This window comes from Manacus vitellinus, unplaced genomic scaffold (genome assembly GCF_001715985.3).
Source record: "Manacus vitellinus isolate BGI_N305 unplaced genomic scaffold, ASM171598v3 scaffold_30_pilon, whole genome shotgun sequence".
Lineage (NCBI taxonomy): Eukaryota > Metazoa > Chordata > Aves > Passeriformes > Pipridae > Manacus > Manacus vitellinus.
In genome coordinates this window covers 7143552-7164103 of record NW_021940291.1, presented here as the reverse complement: position 1 = coordinate 7164103, position 20552 = coordinate 7143552, and the positions used below count along the sequence as shown (strand labels likewise).

General features: G+C 39.1%; 1 protein-coding gene across 2 annotated transcripts in view; it reads left to right on the top strand.

The window, feature by feature from the left end:
• GALNT18 (polypeptide N-acetylgalactosaminyltransferase 18) overlaps positions 1 to 20552 on the top strand; it is a 225929-nt gene that overhangs the window by 164376 nt on the left and 41001 nt on the right. Inside the window, exons 8-10 of one of the 2 annotated variants that reach the window (XM_018076080.2) lie at positions 4695 to 4880; positions 10320 to 10454; positions 14584 to 14679. In XM_018076080.2, the coding sequence (XP_017931569.1) occupies positions 4695 to 4880; positions 10320 to 10454; positions 14584 to 14679 (417 nt within the window). Of the gene's footprint in view, positions 1 to 4694; positions 4881 to 10319; positions 10458 to 14583; positions 14680 to 20552 lie in introns of both variants that reach the window. The other variant, XM_018076079.2, reaches the window with a different exon arrangement.

The window sequence follows — 20552 nt, the reverse complement described above, 5'->3', positions numbered from 1 at the left end:
TGTGTGCCACCACCTGTGTCCTCTCCGTGGTTTTATGTGTCCACTGCCTTTCTGGCTCTCCCAATGTGAAGATCATGTTTTCTGTTTGCTCTGTGGTGTTACCCTAAACTTAGTGAACATAAATTCACACAGATGCAGGGCCAAAATTATAACAATGTGTAAATGTACCTTTGGTAAATTAACAGTATCAAGTGCTTAGAGCTTGGATAAATTCTCCTGGTAAGACATAACAACTGAAGATTTAAAAGGGAAATTCCCCTCTTCCCCCCCCCCAATCCCTAGTAGATTCTCTGTATAAAATTAATGTTCCTATCATCTCTCACTTGCTTTGCTTAGTTTAGATCATAGGCTTTCAGTCTTTCAGCTTTGTAAGTCTTCGCCTTGGCACGGCTACTGTCCCTTTAGACCTTGAAATTTTTTTTATGGAATTTCACTACCTTTTGCTAGTGATGAAGGAACAAAGAACCCTTTCAAGAGGAGGAATCCATCTAAGCCCTTCTTGGGGCTATACCAAATATATGAACCTCCTCAGGAAATTCAAAAATAAAGAGCCCTTTCTAAGGCCCTCTTGGAAGAGAGCACTGAAAACACAGTGAAGTGGACTCTGAGAGCTCTTTGGAAGGGAAACTCCAGTTTGTGAGTTCTTTTTCTGAAAGACTGTTCAAATTGAACCATCAGGACCAGAACCTCAAGAAATTCCCCCAAAGCAAAGCAAACTTACTGCCTTTCTGGAGCTCCAGAATCATGTGAAGTGCTCCCAAAGATATACAGTCCCTCACACTTCAAAACTTTCTGATGTCTTTACCTTGAAGGCAAAGTCTGAGATCTGTTGGCACAGTTTTGAAATTGGTGCTTTTACAGCATGAAATGTGCATTGCTATTTATTGTGTCACAGTGATGAAAGCACATGTTATTTTTTACAAGTGCTTGTGTATATTTAGAGATTCGTCAGGAAATTGAGATTATTGCTGGCAATTTTCACCTCTTGCCTATGATACATAAAACATCTTCATAGGCAACAGGAAAAGGTGCTGAATTTCCTTTTAACCATGGCTGAGGAAATTAATCACGTTTCTTCCTTGCAATTTGTACAAGCAGGTTAGTCATTATTACTGATTGCAGCCATAGTATGCTCAGAGATATAACATTTTTCTTCAAACCCTTTCATATGATTAAAAAAAAGTCTTTGAAGCTCTTTTATCTTTAGACTTGCTGCTAAAGTCATGGGTGATAATTTGCAAGTGCTTCACTGATTTTAAACTTTTGTGTATATTTATAGCCATCACATAAAATAACAGTTGTGGAGAACTAGAGAGCTATTCAGTATGGATGAAGCATGAATAAAGAATGCTAATGACAATAAAGAAAACCCTGTAAAATTCACAGGGGAGATGGGTGAAGTTGTGAGGAACTGACCCCTCCGTTGCTATTCCTATTTCTTAGCTATAAAGACAATCCCTTGTCTACAGTAATTTTATTAGACGAAGAGCAGATCACTCTAAAAGGCTTTGCAATTTCCCTCTGAGTAGAGTCTTTAAGAAAATACATTTCTTAGTATTAAAATATTAATTAAAAAACCCCTAAAAATTATATTTGACTAAAAGGTATTGATTCAGAGTACTTCATTAGTCTCTTCTGTGCAGTTTTGATATGAGATTTATACCTTCTCAAGATATCTTGAAAAGCATCCAGTTATCCACAATGGGTCCAAAGCAGTGGTTAATATTTATTGTATGAATAGCAAAGCCCTTCATTCCTTGGCTGGAGGGTTTGCTCATTTTAGGGAGCTGGTAATCCAGAATTCCATGAGGTTGCAGGAGAGTTTCATGTCCTTTGAAAGTCCTATTTTAATGCATACGTTTTGGTATTTTACAACTGACCACTCCCTCAGTGTAATGAAATGTTCAGATAAAAGAGTTTCATCTATGTGCTGGCAATGAAAGCTTCTGGGAGAGAAAGGGACTATGGCTTGTCCCAGGTGTGACCAGCTGAGCATGTCAGGATTGTGCTTTCTGCCCTCCTAAAGCACTGTCTCTGCCTTCACTCTGCAAGGGCTCTGAGTGCTCTCACTGTAAGCTCTGCACAGCTGTAACTTACATATCTTCAGAGCCCGTGTGCTTCTTGTGTCTTCTTTAAAAATTCATTAATTAAAGGCCTTTTATTCATCTTGATATATGGAAGCTATTAGTGTACACCTCTAATCCAGTTTTGCTGCATGTTAATCACCCTTTCATGGATTTTTGGAGATGTTTGCTCAGAACTAACAGAATATGGTTTCCAAACTGTTTAATACAACCCTCTGGTTCTGTCAGCATCTGTACTGATAGTTAATTAATTGATGGTAATTAACTAGTCTTTGCAAATAGAACAAAGACCAACAAGGTCTGGGAGGAAGGAGTGGCCATTGGATTTGATTGATTGATGTTTATTCAGGTAAATAATTGTTATTTACAAACTATAGTACGGGTTTGGTCATCTCAGGATGTTTTTTGAAAACATACAACTTCATTATAAAGTCAAATCAGATTTCACTGATTACTGAATCAATACTAAAATTATAGGTGAGTCTGCTCTTCAGATTTTCGGTTCCTAGAAATTTACTTGGAAATGCAACTTACTACAGACTGTGAATTTTTGGCTCAACTTGCTGTCAAGATGGCATTCAGACCTAACTCTGAAAATCCCACAAAAGATTTGGTGTTCACATGTTAGACTTGGATCAAGGCCACCCCTAGTTAAAATGAGCAAAGGCTGGGCAGAGTAGGCAGTGCATGTGGTGTGTGAAGTGCTTTGTCCTAGGCTAAGTTATGACCATCTCTGCATCTTCCATGTCTTTTATGATACCAATTTAAGCAGTGTACAGTGAGTAACTCTGAATATATTTATAGCTGGATGTCAGTGCTGTACTGAGAAGTGGCTTGGACTGAAAGCAGGCATTGTGTGAACACAACCTGATGATACTTCACATTTAATCTTTATTAGGAGATGTAGCTGACCATTTATAATTAAACATTTGACAAACTATTCATTTTGTTAGATCGTTAAGCTGTATTGCCCACTTAATATGACATTTAAAAAGATGGGACACAAATGTTGTTTCCAGATTATTTATTCTTGTGCCAGATCAATTTCACATTTATTTTTAAATATTTATGATCATCTCAGTTTTACCCTGATGTTGATAATGGTTATGTTTATTTACTCTTATAGTTTTCCAAGTTCTGGACACAGAGACATGCTGAAGTCTTTTCAGCTTCCTTCCTGACTGTACAGCAGGTTCATGGGATAGCTCGTTTTCCATAGAGCTCTGAAAACCAAGGCTCTGTCTCTTCTCCCAACATATGCTGAATGCAATTAGGCACCAGTTCAGAAAAAGCTTTGTAAACATTCTGAATTCATGCCCCATTTTCTGGTCTCGGGAGCTGCCAAATGCCTAAATGCTGTATTCAAGCCAGATGTCTAAATATATAAAATGAATGACTGAAACAAAGTGCCTCCTTAGTTGAGCATATGCCTATAGGATGGACAGACCTGAGGGGTCTGAGATCAGCTCCAGAACAGGATGTTCTGCCAACCCACATCCCTGGCCACTAGGAGGGAGACCAGAATATACTCTCCTGGATAAGCTGTATGAGGAAGAAGCACCCTTGTTCTCATTTTTGCTCTCTCAGGATGAGGTACCAAGTCTCAGGAATCTCTGCTGGCAGTATCATAAGGCAAACTCTGTCACTTCTCAGTGAGTACAGCTGCCTCTGGGATGCTGAGGTACTTGTTCAGCAGGATCAAACAGTTGGAGTACATCTGCGGTTTCACCTGAGCAGCATCCACTCAACCATTATGAATGGGCTGCCTTGATCTTGTTAGGAACTTTACATAATACAAGATACACAGAAAAAGTGCTTCCATGTAAAATAATACATGTACTTCACTGACTCTTAACTCTGCCAAAGTGTTTTTCTCTTTTGTTGAAAGCAGGAAGAGAAAACCAGAAATTAATGCAATATGTATGATTAATGTTATGGACATTACCTGAGTTGTGGGAGTGGGCAAAACTGAAACAGTCAGGTACAGTAACCTGCATTGTAAATGTATTGTAAGAGTAGTGACTGATGAAATTGTTCACACAACACTGTCATTAGGCAGTCTTGGTCTTTGTCACTCCTTTCTGAACTATGTTTAAAGCAAAGCATAAGGTGCATTTATATTCTTCATCTTCCTAAAACCTGAAACTTTAGTGTTGATTGGCTTAATTTCCCTGTTATGACAGGCTGCCTAGTTCTAGGTTGTGAGGAGTGTGGGTATGTGTTGAGGTGGACTGTGCAAAACCTTAGAGAAATGCCTGTAGGGCACTCCTTGAACCAGTTGTTTTTGTTATTGTTTTGAATGCCCTGTAAATAATTTTTTATAATCTTGAGAACAGATAAATTGATCCAGGAAGATTGTGATGAGAGGCCACTAGTAATGCAGAAGTTCTGCACTAAGATTAAGTAGTAGTAGAAACTCATGGTAGGGCAAGGTAATAACTCTCTCCTCTCACAACTGTCAAAAAAAATCCTCTCAAACAAGTCTTGAGAACTTATTCTCCTTTGCAACAACGACAAGCGTAGAAATAAAACAATTTCAATGTCTTTGCTAGATGCCCACAGTGGTGCAGGGAGCTCTCAGTCAGCAGTGTGTCTTTTTTTCCCTCCTAGGTATGGCAGTGTGGAGGAAGTGTTGAGGTTCTGCCTTGCTCCAGGATTGCCCACATTGAAAGAGCACATAAACCATACACAGAAGATCTGACTGCTCACGTCCGGAGGAACGCACTGAGGGTGGCCGAAGTCTGGATGGATGAATTTAAGAGCCATGTCTACATGGCGTGGAACATACCCCAGGAGGTGAGTCACAAAGACCAGGGTTTGCAAGCTTTGGCTTTAGATCCTTTTGAGTTTGGTTCCTACCCTGAATTTTGATTTTCCTGGTGGGATTCTATTTGTATACATGTATGTATCTATTTATGTGTCACGTAAGATGGACCTATACATACACACTTACATATAAACATATATATGTATGTAATTGTGTCTTATTGTAGAATAATTTCTTTGTCTTCTTTAAGTCCCTTAAAAATTAATTTCTTTTCAAGTTCATCATCCTCACTGATGACTCTTCATGGACATTTTAATGTAGTAGCTGGAGAAACATGGGGGGAAAAAAAGCATCAAATCTACATTACACATCTTATTTTGAATTTGACTCTCCTATTTACCATCACTGAGAGCTATAATTCCTCCAGATTTGGGAAGAGAGTTCTGCCAAGGAAGAAGGGATGCTGACATCTGTTGATGCAAATGTGGGGTGTATGACATTACTGCAAAAGCAAATAGTCTAGGCTTAATAAATTAAAGGACAATTTCATTTTACTTTAATAAAATTTCTGTAAAATCTCTCTGAGTGATTTCACAACTGTTCTGAGAAACTGGTTTTGCTGCAATTTCTGTTTCAAGAGATAAAATGCTGTACCTCTCCTGTAGATTAATAAGTAAAAGAGATTAGAATCAAAAAAACCAGCTAGATATATGAATGCTAATGTTGATTCAGCTGCTTTCAATGGCATCTTTCATCTCTCGTGATTAAAACTAGATAATTTTGGCAGTATGGGGAAGTCACTGTCCTATTTTCAGGTTGCAACCTTAGCCACAAAATTTGCCATGAAAGTACCAGGAAAAAAAGGTCCGCTGCAATCTGGTATAGGTAAAGGACTTTGTTAAAAGTTAGTCCCATGTTCATGGTATCCAAGTTGCCCTTTAAGTGTCCCTATTTTGTGTAGTCCCACAGCAGTTCATACAATAATAAGATATTTCTGGACTGGATAGGGTTACTTATTTTTTTGTCAAAACAATTTCAAATGAAATTTATTTGTGATTAACCTGATAGATTTAAATTTCAGATTCTACTTTTTATTGTTAGTTATTTTCTTGAAGATTGGTTGATCTTCAATTGATTAATTGATTCAAATTGATTAAGTTTTAATTTTTTGACTTGCAAAAACAGCACAAAATTTAGAAATTCCTTTTGATAACCAGGTTATACTGTATTATACACATAGTTGCATAATATTCATCCAGATATGATTGTGGTGGTGCTTAAGCTTGTGCAAATTTGAGATTTGAATGCAATTTGAAATCAAATTCATAAAGAAGGCAAAGATAAATTGTTGTTAATGTTATTAAATTCCCATTTAACAAGTAATAATAAGTCTTAACTGGGCTGATAGAGCAGAAAAAAATAAGTCTGCTATAATACATTTTAAAATTAATTTATTAACTAAAGCAAAAATTATTAACCAAAGGAAAAGTAGATGCAGTGTGTGAACTTAACTGATTTCTTCACATCACAAAATTCATCAAGATGTTTTCATAGTAGGTCTTGTACTGCCAACACTGATTTTGTTTATATTTTTAAAGAGGAATAACAAGTTTTTTAACTACTTGAATCTCCAGTCATTTTCCCACCACACATGTAGCAATCATCATTGCACTGAACTTACATTCTCTTATATTTCCACAAAGGCCACTGCTGTCAAGCCGTAGAGGAGACTTAAAAACTGGAAATGGCAAATTCTGAATCAGCTTTTAACAGTGGTAGTCTCTTCTGTAATGTGCTGAGATGCCTCTGTTACAGGGAGAAATCTGTTACTATGTGCATGTGCAGAACCTGCAGCACAAAGAACCTTCCTTAGTTTTTCTCACCACTGTAGAAAACCAAATAAACACAAACATGTCCATGTACTTATTAAAAATGCCCTGGGGAACAGCTTAGTTTTCACGGTTCTAGCAGGCCTATAAAGCCTGAATCTGCTCATTGTCTGGTAGTTGCTGCAGGATGTTCTAAGACAGTGTGGAACCTTGGTGGCCATCAGAAAATTTTCCTGGCAGAAAGACTGTGACTTACAGCTGGGTGCATTCAAGTGTTCACCTACCTTTCATATTTTACTGTGTGGAAAAGAGGGAAGGACTTGGAAGAGTCCCTCTGCTCCACTTTCATGAGGCCCCACCATGAGTGCTGTGTCCAGCTCTGAGGTCCTCAGCACAGGAAGGACATGGACCTGTTGGAGTGAGTCCAGAGGAGGCCACCAAGATGATTAGAGGGATGGAGCACCTCTCCTATGAGGAAAGACTGAGAGAACTGGAATTGTTCAGTCTGGAAAAGGGAAGGCTTTTGGGTGACCTAATTGTGGTCTTCCAGTACCTGAAGAGAGCCTACAAGGGAGATGGAGAGGGACTTTTGATAAGGGCATGTACTGACAGGAGAAGGGGGGATGGATTTAACCTGAAAGAGAGTAAGTTTAGATTAGATATTAGGAAGATGTTCTTTACTGTGAGGATGGTGAGGCACTGGAACAGGTTGCCCAGAGAAGTTGTGGGTGCCCCATCCCAGGAAGTGTTCAAGGCCAGGTTGAATGGAGTTCTGAGCAACCTGGTCTAGTGGAGGATTACCCTGCCCACGATGGGGGGTTTGGAACTAGGTGATCTTTAAGGTCCCTTCCAGCCTAAGCCATTCTATGATTCTATGAAGAGTGTTGGGGTTCTGTTTGGTTCTGACAGCACGACATGTGCTCGAGTATCCCAGATCAGTTGTAGAATTTTGAAGGTGTTCTATAGCATTTTTGTGTTCATTGTGCAAGGCCTGGTGCCAAGAATCAGGGGAAAAGTTCTGGAGACCAGGGAATTCCTCTTACTTTCCCATGCTAAACCTTGTGAGTACTGAGCTGAATCTGGAACAGTAGGAAGCAAGTACATGTTTAAGGAAAGCAGGAGAGTCCAGTACAAAATTACACTCCCAAGCGCTGTAACTGAATCAGTCAACATAAAGAAAATCATATACATCATTAGTGGGAGTCCTCTTTGAGACATCTAAAGGTCAGGAGCAACTCAGGCTCTGGTTGGTACAGAAACATCAGGAGAAAGGGGGAGAATTCAGTGTAAAGAAGCAAACTAAAAAATAACTTAAAGCTTGTGGGACACTTGTAATACAGACTTCCAGTAGTCATGAGACAAAGAGACAGTGGATGAGAAAAACTAGGGATGGTGAAATACCAAAAAGGGGCAATTTTCAAGCCAAACCTAGCTTCAGATAAAGGAAAAAGATGTCAAGACCTAATTTTGAGAGACATGCAGAGAGGACAGAGAGATAGCGTTGCCAAATACTGTTACACAAGTGGGTAACTACAGGAGTAATTCTCTGTCTGGAAGCTGATGAAACAGTGCACTGGTAATGGACTCTGTAGGTAATAAAAGTGCATTCAGTTATAATAGTCAGGACTTTCCATGAAATATGTTATTCCAAAATGTTAACCACAGGACCTGATTTTTCCATGGAAAAATTCACGGATCTCTGAGAAGTCAGATGTTTCCAAAGGTTTTAGTCTTTGAGAGCTAATAACAGGAATACTAAAAAGGAGTCAGACTCATTTGGCAGTGTGTTGTGACCACCCTCCTGGGATCTCTGGGGGCTTCTCTCTGACGTACTGAGTGCTTCAAATAGGGATCTCAGATGCCATGGTGATTTCTGCATCACAATCACTTAGATAAATAGATTCAGAAAAGCACTTAAAACCCAAAGGAAAAATTCATCAAGTCCCAGAAGCAAGAACTGTGCTTTCTATGCGTTCTGCCTCTGCTTCTGGTTTTGTTTGTTGGGTTTTTTTCTCCCATCATATTCTCAGCTTTGGGAACACACTGACTTATTGCTGATGATAAAGCCCATGTGCTATATGTGAGCTATTTTTCTTCTCCAACTGCATGGGAGGATATGATTACTGAGGCCCTTGATGCTCTTTCTTACCTTACACAATAAACTGTGAGGAAAAAAGCGTTGGTGCCTGCAGGGTTGCAAGAAAAAGGAGTTGGGGTGCACTGGAACAATTTAGAACCTTATCCCAGGAAGTCTTGTTAGTGATGGAAGTCAAATGTCTGTGAGCTGGCATCCTCCTTTTCCTCACACAAGTAACAGATAGTCCAGCAAGTGCATGAGCAGGATTTGTTCATGAGATCAGTTGGTTTTCTTACAGCACCCTACAGCCTCTTCCTCTGTCTAGTCATTTGCCACAAAAGTCAGGAAAAAATGGCCACTTGAGGAGTAGCTCCACATGAAGTTTTATGAATGATGTAGGGTTTGAGGGGAGGAGAGTCACCATTTTTAAGGATGAGTTATGCCTGTGTATGCCAGATCTCAGTTTCCTACTTATTAGTATGCTTTGCTGATGTGGAAGTCAGTTTTACTTCAGTTAGGAAATGCTTCCATAATAAAATATACTTGTTCTAGATTAGCATTAATTCAGCGCTTTGGGATGCATTTGTTGCTTTAGCAGTTCAGAAGCCTACTTATACAGATAACTTTTTGATGTGTAACTAAGAAAATTCAATGCTTTCAATGTTATTTTTTAATCCTGTCTTGTGCCTGACAAAGTCTTTGGGGTGTTTATGGCTCAGTAAAAGCTGTTGTATAAGTAGATAGATTATAAGATTTCCCCATGAAAATTTATTTATCCTGTGTTTTGCTCTGAGGCAGGAGTGGTAGAACGCAGTGTGGAGTAAAATGTCTCATTTTACTTCCTGTCAAAGAGCAGCCATGGATTTGCACTTAGATCCCTCTCTAAAAATTTCTACTGCATGATTTTAATGTGATAAATTATTTATTTTTATATACAGGGACTTTATGAAACTCGTGCTTTGTGATCTGCTCTAATGATAAGTGAGAAGTAGGTTAACCAGAAATGTAAAGGCGAATAAAAACTGGGGGAGAGAATATTCTGCAAATGCTTTTAACAAAAATAGCAACTTCTCTTTTTACATTATAGGAGAAATTTAATAAGTGCTATTTCAGAGAGGTGAGCAGAGCTTCCGCTCTTTGCAGTGGAACAGTGACCCAGACTTCAGAAATGGCCAGAAAGTGTCATCTACTAATGATTAGGCCACAGTGGAACAGCAGCAATAAGGTTGTTTCTAGGGGAACTTTCTGCTTCCTGCCAATTCCTTTTGGATTTGGACAGTGCCAGGAAATTAGAGAGCAGTAATACTTATTGGAAGCTGTATCGAAACCCCACTGAAGTCAACAGCAGTGGTTCCATTCAGCAAAGCAGCCTGTGACAGAGACCCCACCGTGGTGACCTGTGTCATAATTCAGCTGAGACACTTATGGAGTGTGTGTGGGCAGCAGATTCACTTCACAGCCAAGAGCTGGGAGCAATGGGGCGGACTCTGGATGTTTAGTTTATACGGAAGTGTATTTGCTGATGTCTTTTCTGCTTTTTCTGTCCTTTGTTTCATGTGCAGGACTCTGGAATTGATATTGGTGATATTTCTGAGAGGAAGGCCCTAAGGAAAAAGCTCCAGTGCAAGACCTTTAGGTGGTATCTCGTCAGCGTGTATCCAGAAATGAGAATGTATTCAGATACAGTCGCCTATGGGGTGGTAAGGATCTTGTTTACATTTCCCATTCTAAAAAGGTGTAATAGTGGAAGTAATTCATGAAGGAAATGCCTGGCTCTAAGTAGAAGAATCAGATAAACTTCAAGTCACCAGTTAAATAATTTGTTACTGGTTACTTGACTGAGACAGCTGCTCTGCTGTCATTCATGTTGAGGTATTCTGGACGTTATCTTCTTCCCTGATTTTTTGTTTGTTTGCTTCGTGGATTGCGTTCCACACAGAAATACTCAAGGTGTGATTTTTTAGATACATTGTCGCTGACAGTTGGAATGTTTGTGGCAACAGGTAATTTCACAAAATAAACTCTATTTCAACTGCAACCTTCTTAAGATTGTAGCCAGATCTTAATTTAAAATTGCAGAGTCATTTAGAATAGGAAAGACATTTAAGATAATCAAATTCAACTGTTAAAGGTTGATGCCTTCCCCTATTAAACTTTCAGCCATTTAACAGCAATCCTGATCCACCCTAGAACAGATATCACAGAAGACATTTGCTAGAAGAAGTTATCAAAGACTGACATTCCAAACTAAGCAAATCTCACATAGCTAACCTGTGTGTAAAGTACCACTAAAGAGGTTCTAGGATTATGTTGCATTCAACAGAAACTGCAGCTACATCCATGCATTTTGGGATCATCATCACTTGTGTGACAGTAGTGCCCTTGTCTGTGTTGAAATCACACTTGAGTTGTACTGTGCTAATTAAAGCAAAGGCAATTCTTGACCCTGAAAACCTGGGAATACAAACAGAGAGGGCAGGTATGCACGACATGGAAGATGAGCATAGTAAGTTAATATGAGCCCCTAATAAGGTAGTAGGCCTTGGACATCTTTTTCACATTCTCATCCGGTGGTATATTAAAAAAAATTGATTCCTATGAATTAAATTTGCCTTTTTGCATGCAAGTCCCATTTGGGAAACGTGACTAATAAGAGCAGACCTTACAAGTGAAAGGTTTGGCTTGAGACATTTCTCAAGAAGAAGTCTGACCTGTGTGGTTTACCAGTATGGCTCTGCAAGAGCCTCGAGGGTGCCATAGAGCAGCAGCTCTGTTTTTGACAAATGAAAGGATTGCACATCCTACAATATTCCATGACCCCTTTGATGATCAACTAAAATAATAACGCTGGCTTTTCGTACAATCAAACAAGAGAAGAAAAGCACTTCCAACAAAGGTTTGGGTTGTTGCTAAATGCATGAGATAATGGTTACCTTCCAAAGGAGTTCAGAACAATACCAAAATCGCACCTGTGTGCAAGGAGCCTCTTCCATAGACTGTAGAATTGCCCTCAGCAATTCCACGATCTAATCAGGTGTGGAGTTCCCTGAGGAGAAGGAGGCATAGCAGCTAACAAGTGCATAGTTCTCTTGTAGGTAGCTCTGGCTAAAAAATCTCTGATTGCAGGTGGAAATGATACAATATAAAGAAAGGAAGTCCAGTGGAGAGCAAAGGTATTTGTCTCAGGGTTAACTCCACATTGTGCAAGTCAAAATGAAAATCAGCAGCAGACACCCTATGATTTTATATTCTGCTGAGAGTTTTTCATCAGCCTTTGGGCAACACACAAACCAAAAAGAATAAGAAGAGTTTTTTACAGAAATGCTGAACTCAGTGGTCAGTCTGGAGAAGAGAAGCCTGCAAGGAGACCTTGGGGCATCTTCCTGTACCTACAGGGGCTACAAGAAAGCTGGAGAGGGACTTTTCACAAGGACATGTAGTGATAGGAAAAGGGGGAATGGCCTTAAGCTGAGGGAGGGCAGGTTTAGATTAGATGCCAGGAAGAAATTCTTTCCTATAGGGATGGTGAGGCACTGGAACAGGTTGCCCAGAGAAACTGTGGACTTCTCATCCCTGGAGGTGTTCAGGTCCAGGCTTCATGGGCTTTGAGTAATCGGTCTAGTGGAAGATGTCCCTACCCATGGCAGGGGTGTTGGAAGTAGACAATCTTTAACATCCCTTCCAACCCAAACTATTCTATGATTCTGTGATTTAGGGACTGCACAGTAATGCACATGATGCAGTCTGTAGTCTGCAGTATGTGAGTAGCCTCATCAGCTAAGAGAGATGTGAGAAACAGGCCTTATTTATTCTATCACAAAGGAAGTAGTGGACAACTATGACAACAGGCAAAGGGGGAGTGTTTTAAGCTTACAGAACTTACTGATTTATGAAATACTGTTGTATAACACTAAAAGACAAAGTGCCCCAATCTTTTTAGTACAAGAATTGCTTGGATACCTAATCTTCTTTCATGTCTGCTTTCCTGTTTACTTGCTTGTTTTACAGTGGAGAAAGGTGTGATGTTTCAAAGCATGTCAGCTGCTTTCTTATTCTTTAAATGCCTCCATTCATCAACTGCCTTCATTTTTTGTATAAAATATAGATATTGCTTCAATAGCATTATCATCAATTTAAAAAAATACTGAGTTAATTTAACAAGATATCTGAGTAGAGGTGAATATCTCTTTAGATATTCTAAGTAAATTGTAGAGTTGCAGCTGGGATAAGAGATTGATATATTAAATCTGAAGAGCTCATTTTCTTTTTTTATTTTCAAGGTTCATAAGAGGATTGGTGTCCAAAGGAATATGGTGTCCTGTCTCTTTTTCTGTAGTACCTGATCACCAGGCAGCTGCTGTTAGGTTAAGGTCATGTTTCTTTTCGAAGCTTGGGACTCTGAAGTCTCTGTGTCTGTTTTACTGCTGGGTCAGCCCTCTCAGCTAAGTCACATGCTGATGTTGGTCAAGGCAGATTTTTTTGCTTCCTTTATTGTGGGGATTATTGTGGAAAAGATTATAGCCTTAGGTCTAAGACAAGCATTAGAACTGGAGTTTATGGAAGAGGTTTTGAAAACACAAAGGTAGGGATGGATCCAGGCACGAATTAATAAATCTGATATTTATCATTGCTTTGGATAGAGAGTGGTGCCTCGACATCTGACCATGATTAGAGTTGTGGTTATGGTAACATTTATGGATGAGAGCTAGGAAGCCTAGAAAGAGGAGACTTTGTTTTATTCTCAGTGCTTTAATTCTTGAGAATAATACCAGTATTGATACCTAATGCATATTTTCTCTTTAACATTGAGATCTGTCTTGTCTGTTACTGAATTTAGAGTTCGGTTTGGAGTTGGAAGTCTTGCAGAGATGAGTTGGTGGTTTTGATTTTATTCACTGTCTGGCTCTGGTCTCTGGCTTGTCCACACTTCTTACATGATAGTGCAGTTCTGGACTTCCTTTCTAAGCATATGGATTTGTTTTCCTCAAAGGAGGCTCCTGTGCACAGCTGACAGGACTGCTCAGTTAATCACAGGTGGCTGCAAACCACATCACCTCTTCACTCCCTCCATCACACAGCCCTCTCCTCTTCCCTGAACTGACCTTATTCCACTGAACACCCTTATACATGTCCATGGGTATGCAATCCACATCTTTGGCCCCACACTTAAAAAGGCCTTCCAGCTATCTGTGCTCATTAATTTAGCACTTCACTTTCAGAAAACTCTGCCTCAGCATTGCACAGGTAATAATAGACAGGGCTTTGTGATGACCAGGGCCAAGTACTTTGCAGTCTGTTCATTGCTGTGTGGGGGTTAGCCTGGAATAATGCAAAGGGGAGCTAATGCATAACAATTGGCCAGAAGTCTCCAGGTGTCAGCAGAAAGGAGTTTTTTGAATTATTTCCAGAAATCAGAAGACTCTCTTGAGGGATTCTGAAAAGCTGTTTAGTACCTCATCTATACTGCTCAGCCAGTCACACTGCTAAAACATTCAGGTTCTGTATATAGTGTGTACCAGAGGCTCATCAGACTTAATGTTTTTAAATGTACATAAAAAAAATTATCGCTATCTCTGAGGGCTTTCTGAAATGTCCCCTGCCTGAAACTTTGTGCAACATTATGGAAATCAGTAGTGTTAGATGATCAGCAAAGAAGAATGTAGTCCAGGTGCTTTCTCTTCAAAATCTTCACTGCAACATATTTTTAATTTTGTATATTCTCTTGCTCAACTACATGTGATTTATTTTTTTTTTAAGAAGAGTAATCACATCCCCTTTTTCTCATGTAAAATTTGCTTGATTTCTTTTTCTTTCTGTTTATTTTAGCTGCAGAATTCCCTGAAAAGTGATTTGTGCCTTGATCAAGGGCCAGACACAGAGAATATCCCAATCATGTATATCTGCCATGGAATGACACCACAGGTTAGTTTGTCTGATGATCTCTGATATTGCTGCTGCTCTTTGCAGATTGTGTAGGAGGAACCATCTTGTACCTGTCATTGTTTTCCTGCAACAGTACCTCGGTAAGCTGTTTGGTAGCTCTTTTTTAGAAAGATAGAACATTATTTCTGCTGTAAATTGAGAATCCCTTGTACATTAATGCTTTGACAAGGAAGTTTATTTATTAATTTTGAAAGAATTTAAGGAATATGAGAGTCAGAACTTTCCCAGATTTGTTGATAAAAGCTTTCATTTCTGATCTTTAACTGTGCATGTCATATGAATTAAACAATGCATTTTAAGATATTTTACATACATATGTATAGGTATACTCACAGTTTATTTATACATTATCTGAAGCAACATCTTTTTTTTTTTACTTTATATATTTACTGTCTTATTTCCACAAATCTGAAATGTACAGACACCCTCTTCACACCATACAGCTGTGTCAAATTCCAAACTATGTCCTTGTGGAAACTCCTCTTCTAAAGCTACTTTTTTTTCTTTCTCTGCTGTTGTCCTGTTACTCTAGTATGTGCCAAAGACTCAAATTACCAAAACCTTTCCATTTTCTTACACAACAGCTGGATTTATTAACTTGGCAAACAAGAAGGTTAAGACATGTGTCTCCCCAAATAAGTGAAAGTGTTTCTAGACAAATCTTGACAGGAAAAGTAACATTACATGGCCTAGAACATGCTTGTCAAAGACAGATGTGCAGATTATTTAACTTTAAAAGTAACATATGCAAAAATTACATAAAGGAAATGGACATACTTGTGGGAGTGGTTGGAGAAACTGAAAATTCCCTCCAGTTTCAATAGTTTTTTTTATCTGACTACCTTTTATATTGACTTTCTCAAAAGGACCCTATTATGCCCCACCTTATGAGGTTATGGAATGTGGTTTTGCACTGGAATTGTCAGTTACCTGATTTGACTGTACAGCAAATGAATCCTTGTAACATCTCAGAAATAAACACAGAGCAACAGGGTAGTCTTGTCCCCTGTACCTGGATCTCACAGTGAGCTGGAAACATGAGCTTGGTGAGGTGCAGGTATGATTCAGTGCTTCCTTGCCAGGTTACACACACTGCAACTGTGTTCTGTGCTGGCTTTCTTGGCTGAGGGCCTTTAATATTGATTACTAGTGGCATCATGCTCTAGTAAATTATGAATGATGAAGGCAGAAATACCTGAGAATCCCATCCATCAGACTCGTTCACTGCGTGGGCTGTGGCTTATTTGTCACATAATTATGTGGGAACCACTGTTTGCCTCCAGGAGGTTTTGAAGACAGTGTTTGTGAAAGAACTGTGCAAATCACCCATGAGCCAGAGACATTATTCTTCATCCTCTGGGAGGACGCCGTGACTCTCGTGGCATATCATCCGTGAGAACAACACACTGCAGGCATGGTTGTAAATTCCAATTAGAAATTTTAATTAGAGTTGAGAGACAAACAACAACAAAAAAAAGTGTCTTCAATTAGCACAGTTTAGTACTCACCAGATAAAGAACTACCTTTGAATGTCTTCTCAAGTTCTGTACAAATGAGATAGCAGCAAATAAATGACAGAGGGAAAGGAGGCAAGGGAAACTTTTCTTGATGAGATCCTACTCCTTCATAATCACAGTGTTATGTCTCCTCCCCATTACTATGTATTTAATTTTGTAACTAATGTTAAAAACAACATCCAAAAAGGCCCATATATGGGTAAGGTCCCAGTGATGAGGGAGAACTTTTTTAAGAGGGAATTAGACTTTCTCTGTGTTAGGGATTATGGTATCAACATGGTTTCAGCATACTTCTGCAAGATTTCCATTGCACATGTTGCACCTCTTGCTTAAGCAGAGCTGCAGCCATTTACTTTTTCTCTAGCATGTTGGAAATATTTCTATAAATATTCTTTTTAATCTTAGTGAACTTGCCAGTAACCACAAAAGATATGGGTGAGATTCTAATTTTATTCTAGTCGTGGTGAAATGCTATATGAAAGGGGATATTTTGCCCAGCTGGCAGTCCTTCTCAAAATAGATCAGTGCCCTGATTCAGGACTGCCTGTATGAGTGTTTGGGTGATGGCCTTCTTAGCTCTGGTGCAAAGTTTTGCTGCTGTTGCTGTTCCATTTACAATTTCATTGCTGCCACCATGGAGAACTTTGCACAGTTGCATCTAGATGTGCAATAATATATCTGACTGTCAGGAACCATTCCCACATATGCAGCTTAAGTTGCTGTTCTTAGTTACTGCTATAGCCCCTCTTCCAAACTGGATAGCTTCCTTTTATTTTTCCCCAATAACCTCTTTCAAATGTTTTTGGATTTTCAGATTTTTGCATAGGAAATGGCTTAGATGAGGTGACATCAAGGAATAGTTTTAGAATTGTAGGCATAGCTACTGTTTCCTTTTAATATGTATTACAGAGGGAAGAAATCATTGAAGTAAACAGAAAGGGAACTGAGTACCTGACATTAAAATTCTGTGCTCCGTTTTTGCCAGCAGTATCAAAAACATCATGCGTAGCTTCATAATTAAAAGCAGTAGAAAATGGCAAGGAAATATCCTCAAATATGGCAATGAAATTATCAGAAATAATTTTCCCTGTGGTGTTTCAGTTCCATTTTAAATAGAATCAGAGTTAGAGATGGTAAGAATTCTGTGACTTAGATTTCCCAACCTTTCAGCAGTCCACTCCATATGTCTATGTAACTAAGAGTAGCATATTCATAGTTCATTCCTTCAATCCTTTATCTTGGAATGCTTTATAACTGTGTTTGTTTTGTACTTCCCTTCTGCAAGTATAGAAACCGATGCAAATCTTCTGTAAGGATAAATAGCAGGATGGAATGGAAAATCAGAACATAATCTGTCCATTTCCTTAGCCCTCTGATACTACTAATGAGAAAGAATTTCTCCCAGCAGGGTATTTGGCTTGGCCTGAAAAGACAGAGAGCACTTGAAAAACCAGAATCTGTGATTAGGTATGTTTTCTACCCTCCTTCCATCTTCAGAGAGTGCTTTCCAGGGTAGCTGTATTTTGTCCTGGGCCCCAGGAGCCTGAACACTTCAGGAGTTACGATAGCATCCACTGTAGAGCCCTGTGCGTGTTCAACCAGTGGAAAAAACAAAATGAGTGATGATGCTGCAATGCATTCATGTGTATTTAAGGGAAGATTTGCTATTCCTTTATCTTTAGTAAGAATTATTTCATTACAACATGCTGCCCAGATGATTATAGATTCTGCTGAGAGCTTCCTCGTCTTGGTGGTAGCATCTGAACAGCATAACTGTTTAAGTTGCTCACCCTCCCTTGATTCTGCTGCCACAGGGGTTTGCTCCCTAAGCATCACGTCCTTCCATTTCTGCCTTTGGTCACTCTCTACCCAAAACAGAACTGTCATTACTACTCCCATCTGTACAGCAAGATACAGTGGTGTGGCATATGGCATAACTCCCCATACTCATTAGCAAGAACACAGCCATCACAGCTGAGCATCTGCTATGGCTTCTTGCAGCCACCAAGTGCTGGGCAGCTTTTAGATGTGCATGAACCAAGGCCATAAAGTGGGTTTTGTACCTTTAGTGTGTTGATGGTCAACCATTTGTAAGGGGCTTTTAGTGTCTGTCTCAGCCTGTCATAACAAGCCTCTCCTGCTGTGCAGTGCTGCTTCTGCTTAGCACAGCTGAGCAAAACTGGCTTCTGCAACTATTAAAACAGCTAATGCAGTAAATGCAACACAGTAAAATAGTTAACAAAAGTAGGTCAAACAGGTTCCTGCTACACTGTTTAGTGGTGGTAGAAATCACGTTGCTTTAATTACATGAGGACAGCTCAGAGGCAAAGCACAGCTGCCCCCCATCAGTGTGATGAGAGAGGGAATTAGAAAAACTGGGAGACGAGGTGGACTTGGCATTAAGGGAGAGAGTGAGAGGAGATAAATGTAAAGGAAAGAAGGGAAGGCAGAAGAGCAGCAGTGGCAAACAGTACGTAAAACATAAAGTTTGTGTGAGGTTGTGGGGGTTTTGCTGTTTGTTTCTTCAAAGTGGTTCATGCAGAAAAGGATAAAGGTACTGTTTTAATTCTTCACCATGTTGAAGTAAAGCAACAACTCAGTCATACGTTTAGGCCTTAGAAGATCTGTTTCCAGCAGCGCCCCTATTTTGCATGGAGGAGAGGGTTTGCTTGTACTTGCAGCAAGCACATGCCTCAGGCCTGACTGCATTCTCTTCCTAATTCTGAGAACCTCCTGAGCCTGGATGTTTGTTGTTAAGACTGCTGTTTAACCAGGCCTGTAATTGTGAAGGCACACTGTAGACAGTGTCACTTGCATTAAAACTACTCCGGAGTGATAATTTAGATTTTTTGGTGAGAATGAAACACCACATTATTAGAGACTTTATTGTATAATAAACGAATACCATCAATCAATGAAGTGATATTTTAAGTACAAACTTACTTTGAAAAGTGCATGTGATTGAGGGGATAATGGGCAGTTTTGTTCTCCTGTTCCATAGTTTCTGGCTCATATAATTCTCAATTTATAAGCAGTTAAACCCCAAAGCTCATTTAGTGATATGAAAGTCAATACAAACCAGTCAGATTTTTGGGAATTCAAGTTGAGGACCAGAGTCAGAAGACTAGACTGGGAGAATCACTAGGAAAGAAATGCAGGTGAGAAGGGACAGCCATTTATATAATTTGTATGATATCATTTCACAAGAGATTTAAGAACTGACACTTGGACACCTGTGACTCCAGCCCTGTCTGGTACAAATTATTGCATCTCCACTGAAGGCAGTGAAAGGAAGTCATGCCAACACATAGAGTTGTGCCAGTTCACACTGTACAAGACTCTGACCTGAAAAAATGATGTTGTATTCTAAGCACAGTGTGGGAAGTACTTGAAACATCTGTTACAAAAACTCCCAGTAACTTCTAACCTTCTAAAAACTATTTGTGTGATTCATGACTGTTCCTTTTAAAACGTTTTTCAGATATATTTTTATAAATGCTATATTTTCTTCAATCAAACCTCTTAGCATGGTGTTTGTTCATACACAGAAATTTGTTAATTTGTAACATTAGAACATATGTATGACTAAAAATGGCTATCATTGAGGGCATTTATATTCCACTAAAAAATTACAGAGTCAGTCACAAACACTGTATAGTTATTAGTCCAATCTGTAAAACCCAGGAGAGGGAAGATTCATAGATGTTCCACAAATAATTATCAAAATAATTAAAATTGCTTTGGAAATTATTTGGGGGAGAGAAGAATAAATTTGTCAGCTTATTTTACATGAATAATTTAGACATCTCTAAAGTTAGTATGATCTTCAAGTTATTGAGACATTACAAAGATAAACATTTCAAAATTGAGTTTTAATAGAGCCTTAATTTTAGTAAGTCTGTTGCTATGTAGAATTTTTTTCTTTAGATTCCTGTGCCTAATGAAATTCACATTGTATTGGACAATCATCCATGTCAGAAAAGCTGGGAGAACCACCCCACGCTTTGTCAGAACGAGTGTTGAGGGAATTAGGAAGCAGAAACAGTACCCCTCTTGAGACTGGCTTTCTGTGTCTGTGAAGTATGATGACCAACAAGCATTGCATACCATTTTATGAAGAGAAATTAGTAGACAAAATGTGATGTATACAATTTACTACAGGTAGACTTTCCATAATACCTTTTCGTTTGCTTTAAAAAAAAGAAGTCAGTGAATAGTGCAGCTGCTTTTCCTTGACAGTTTTAACACTGACAGAGTCCCACGATACTGCTGTCCTGAAAAGTTTTGGATAAAGGAGCTCCTGAAGCTTAACAATAGCATTTAGCTGTGATGACT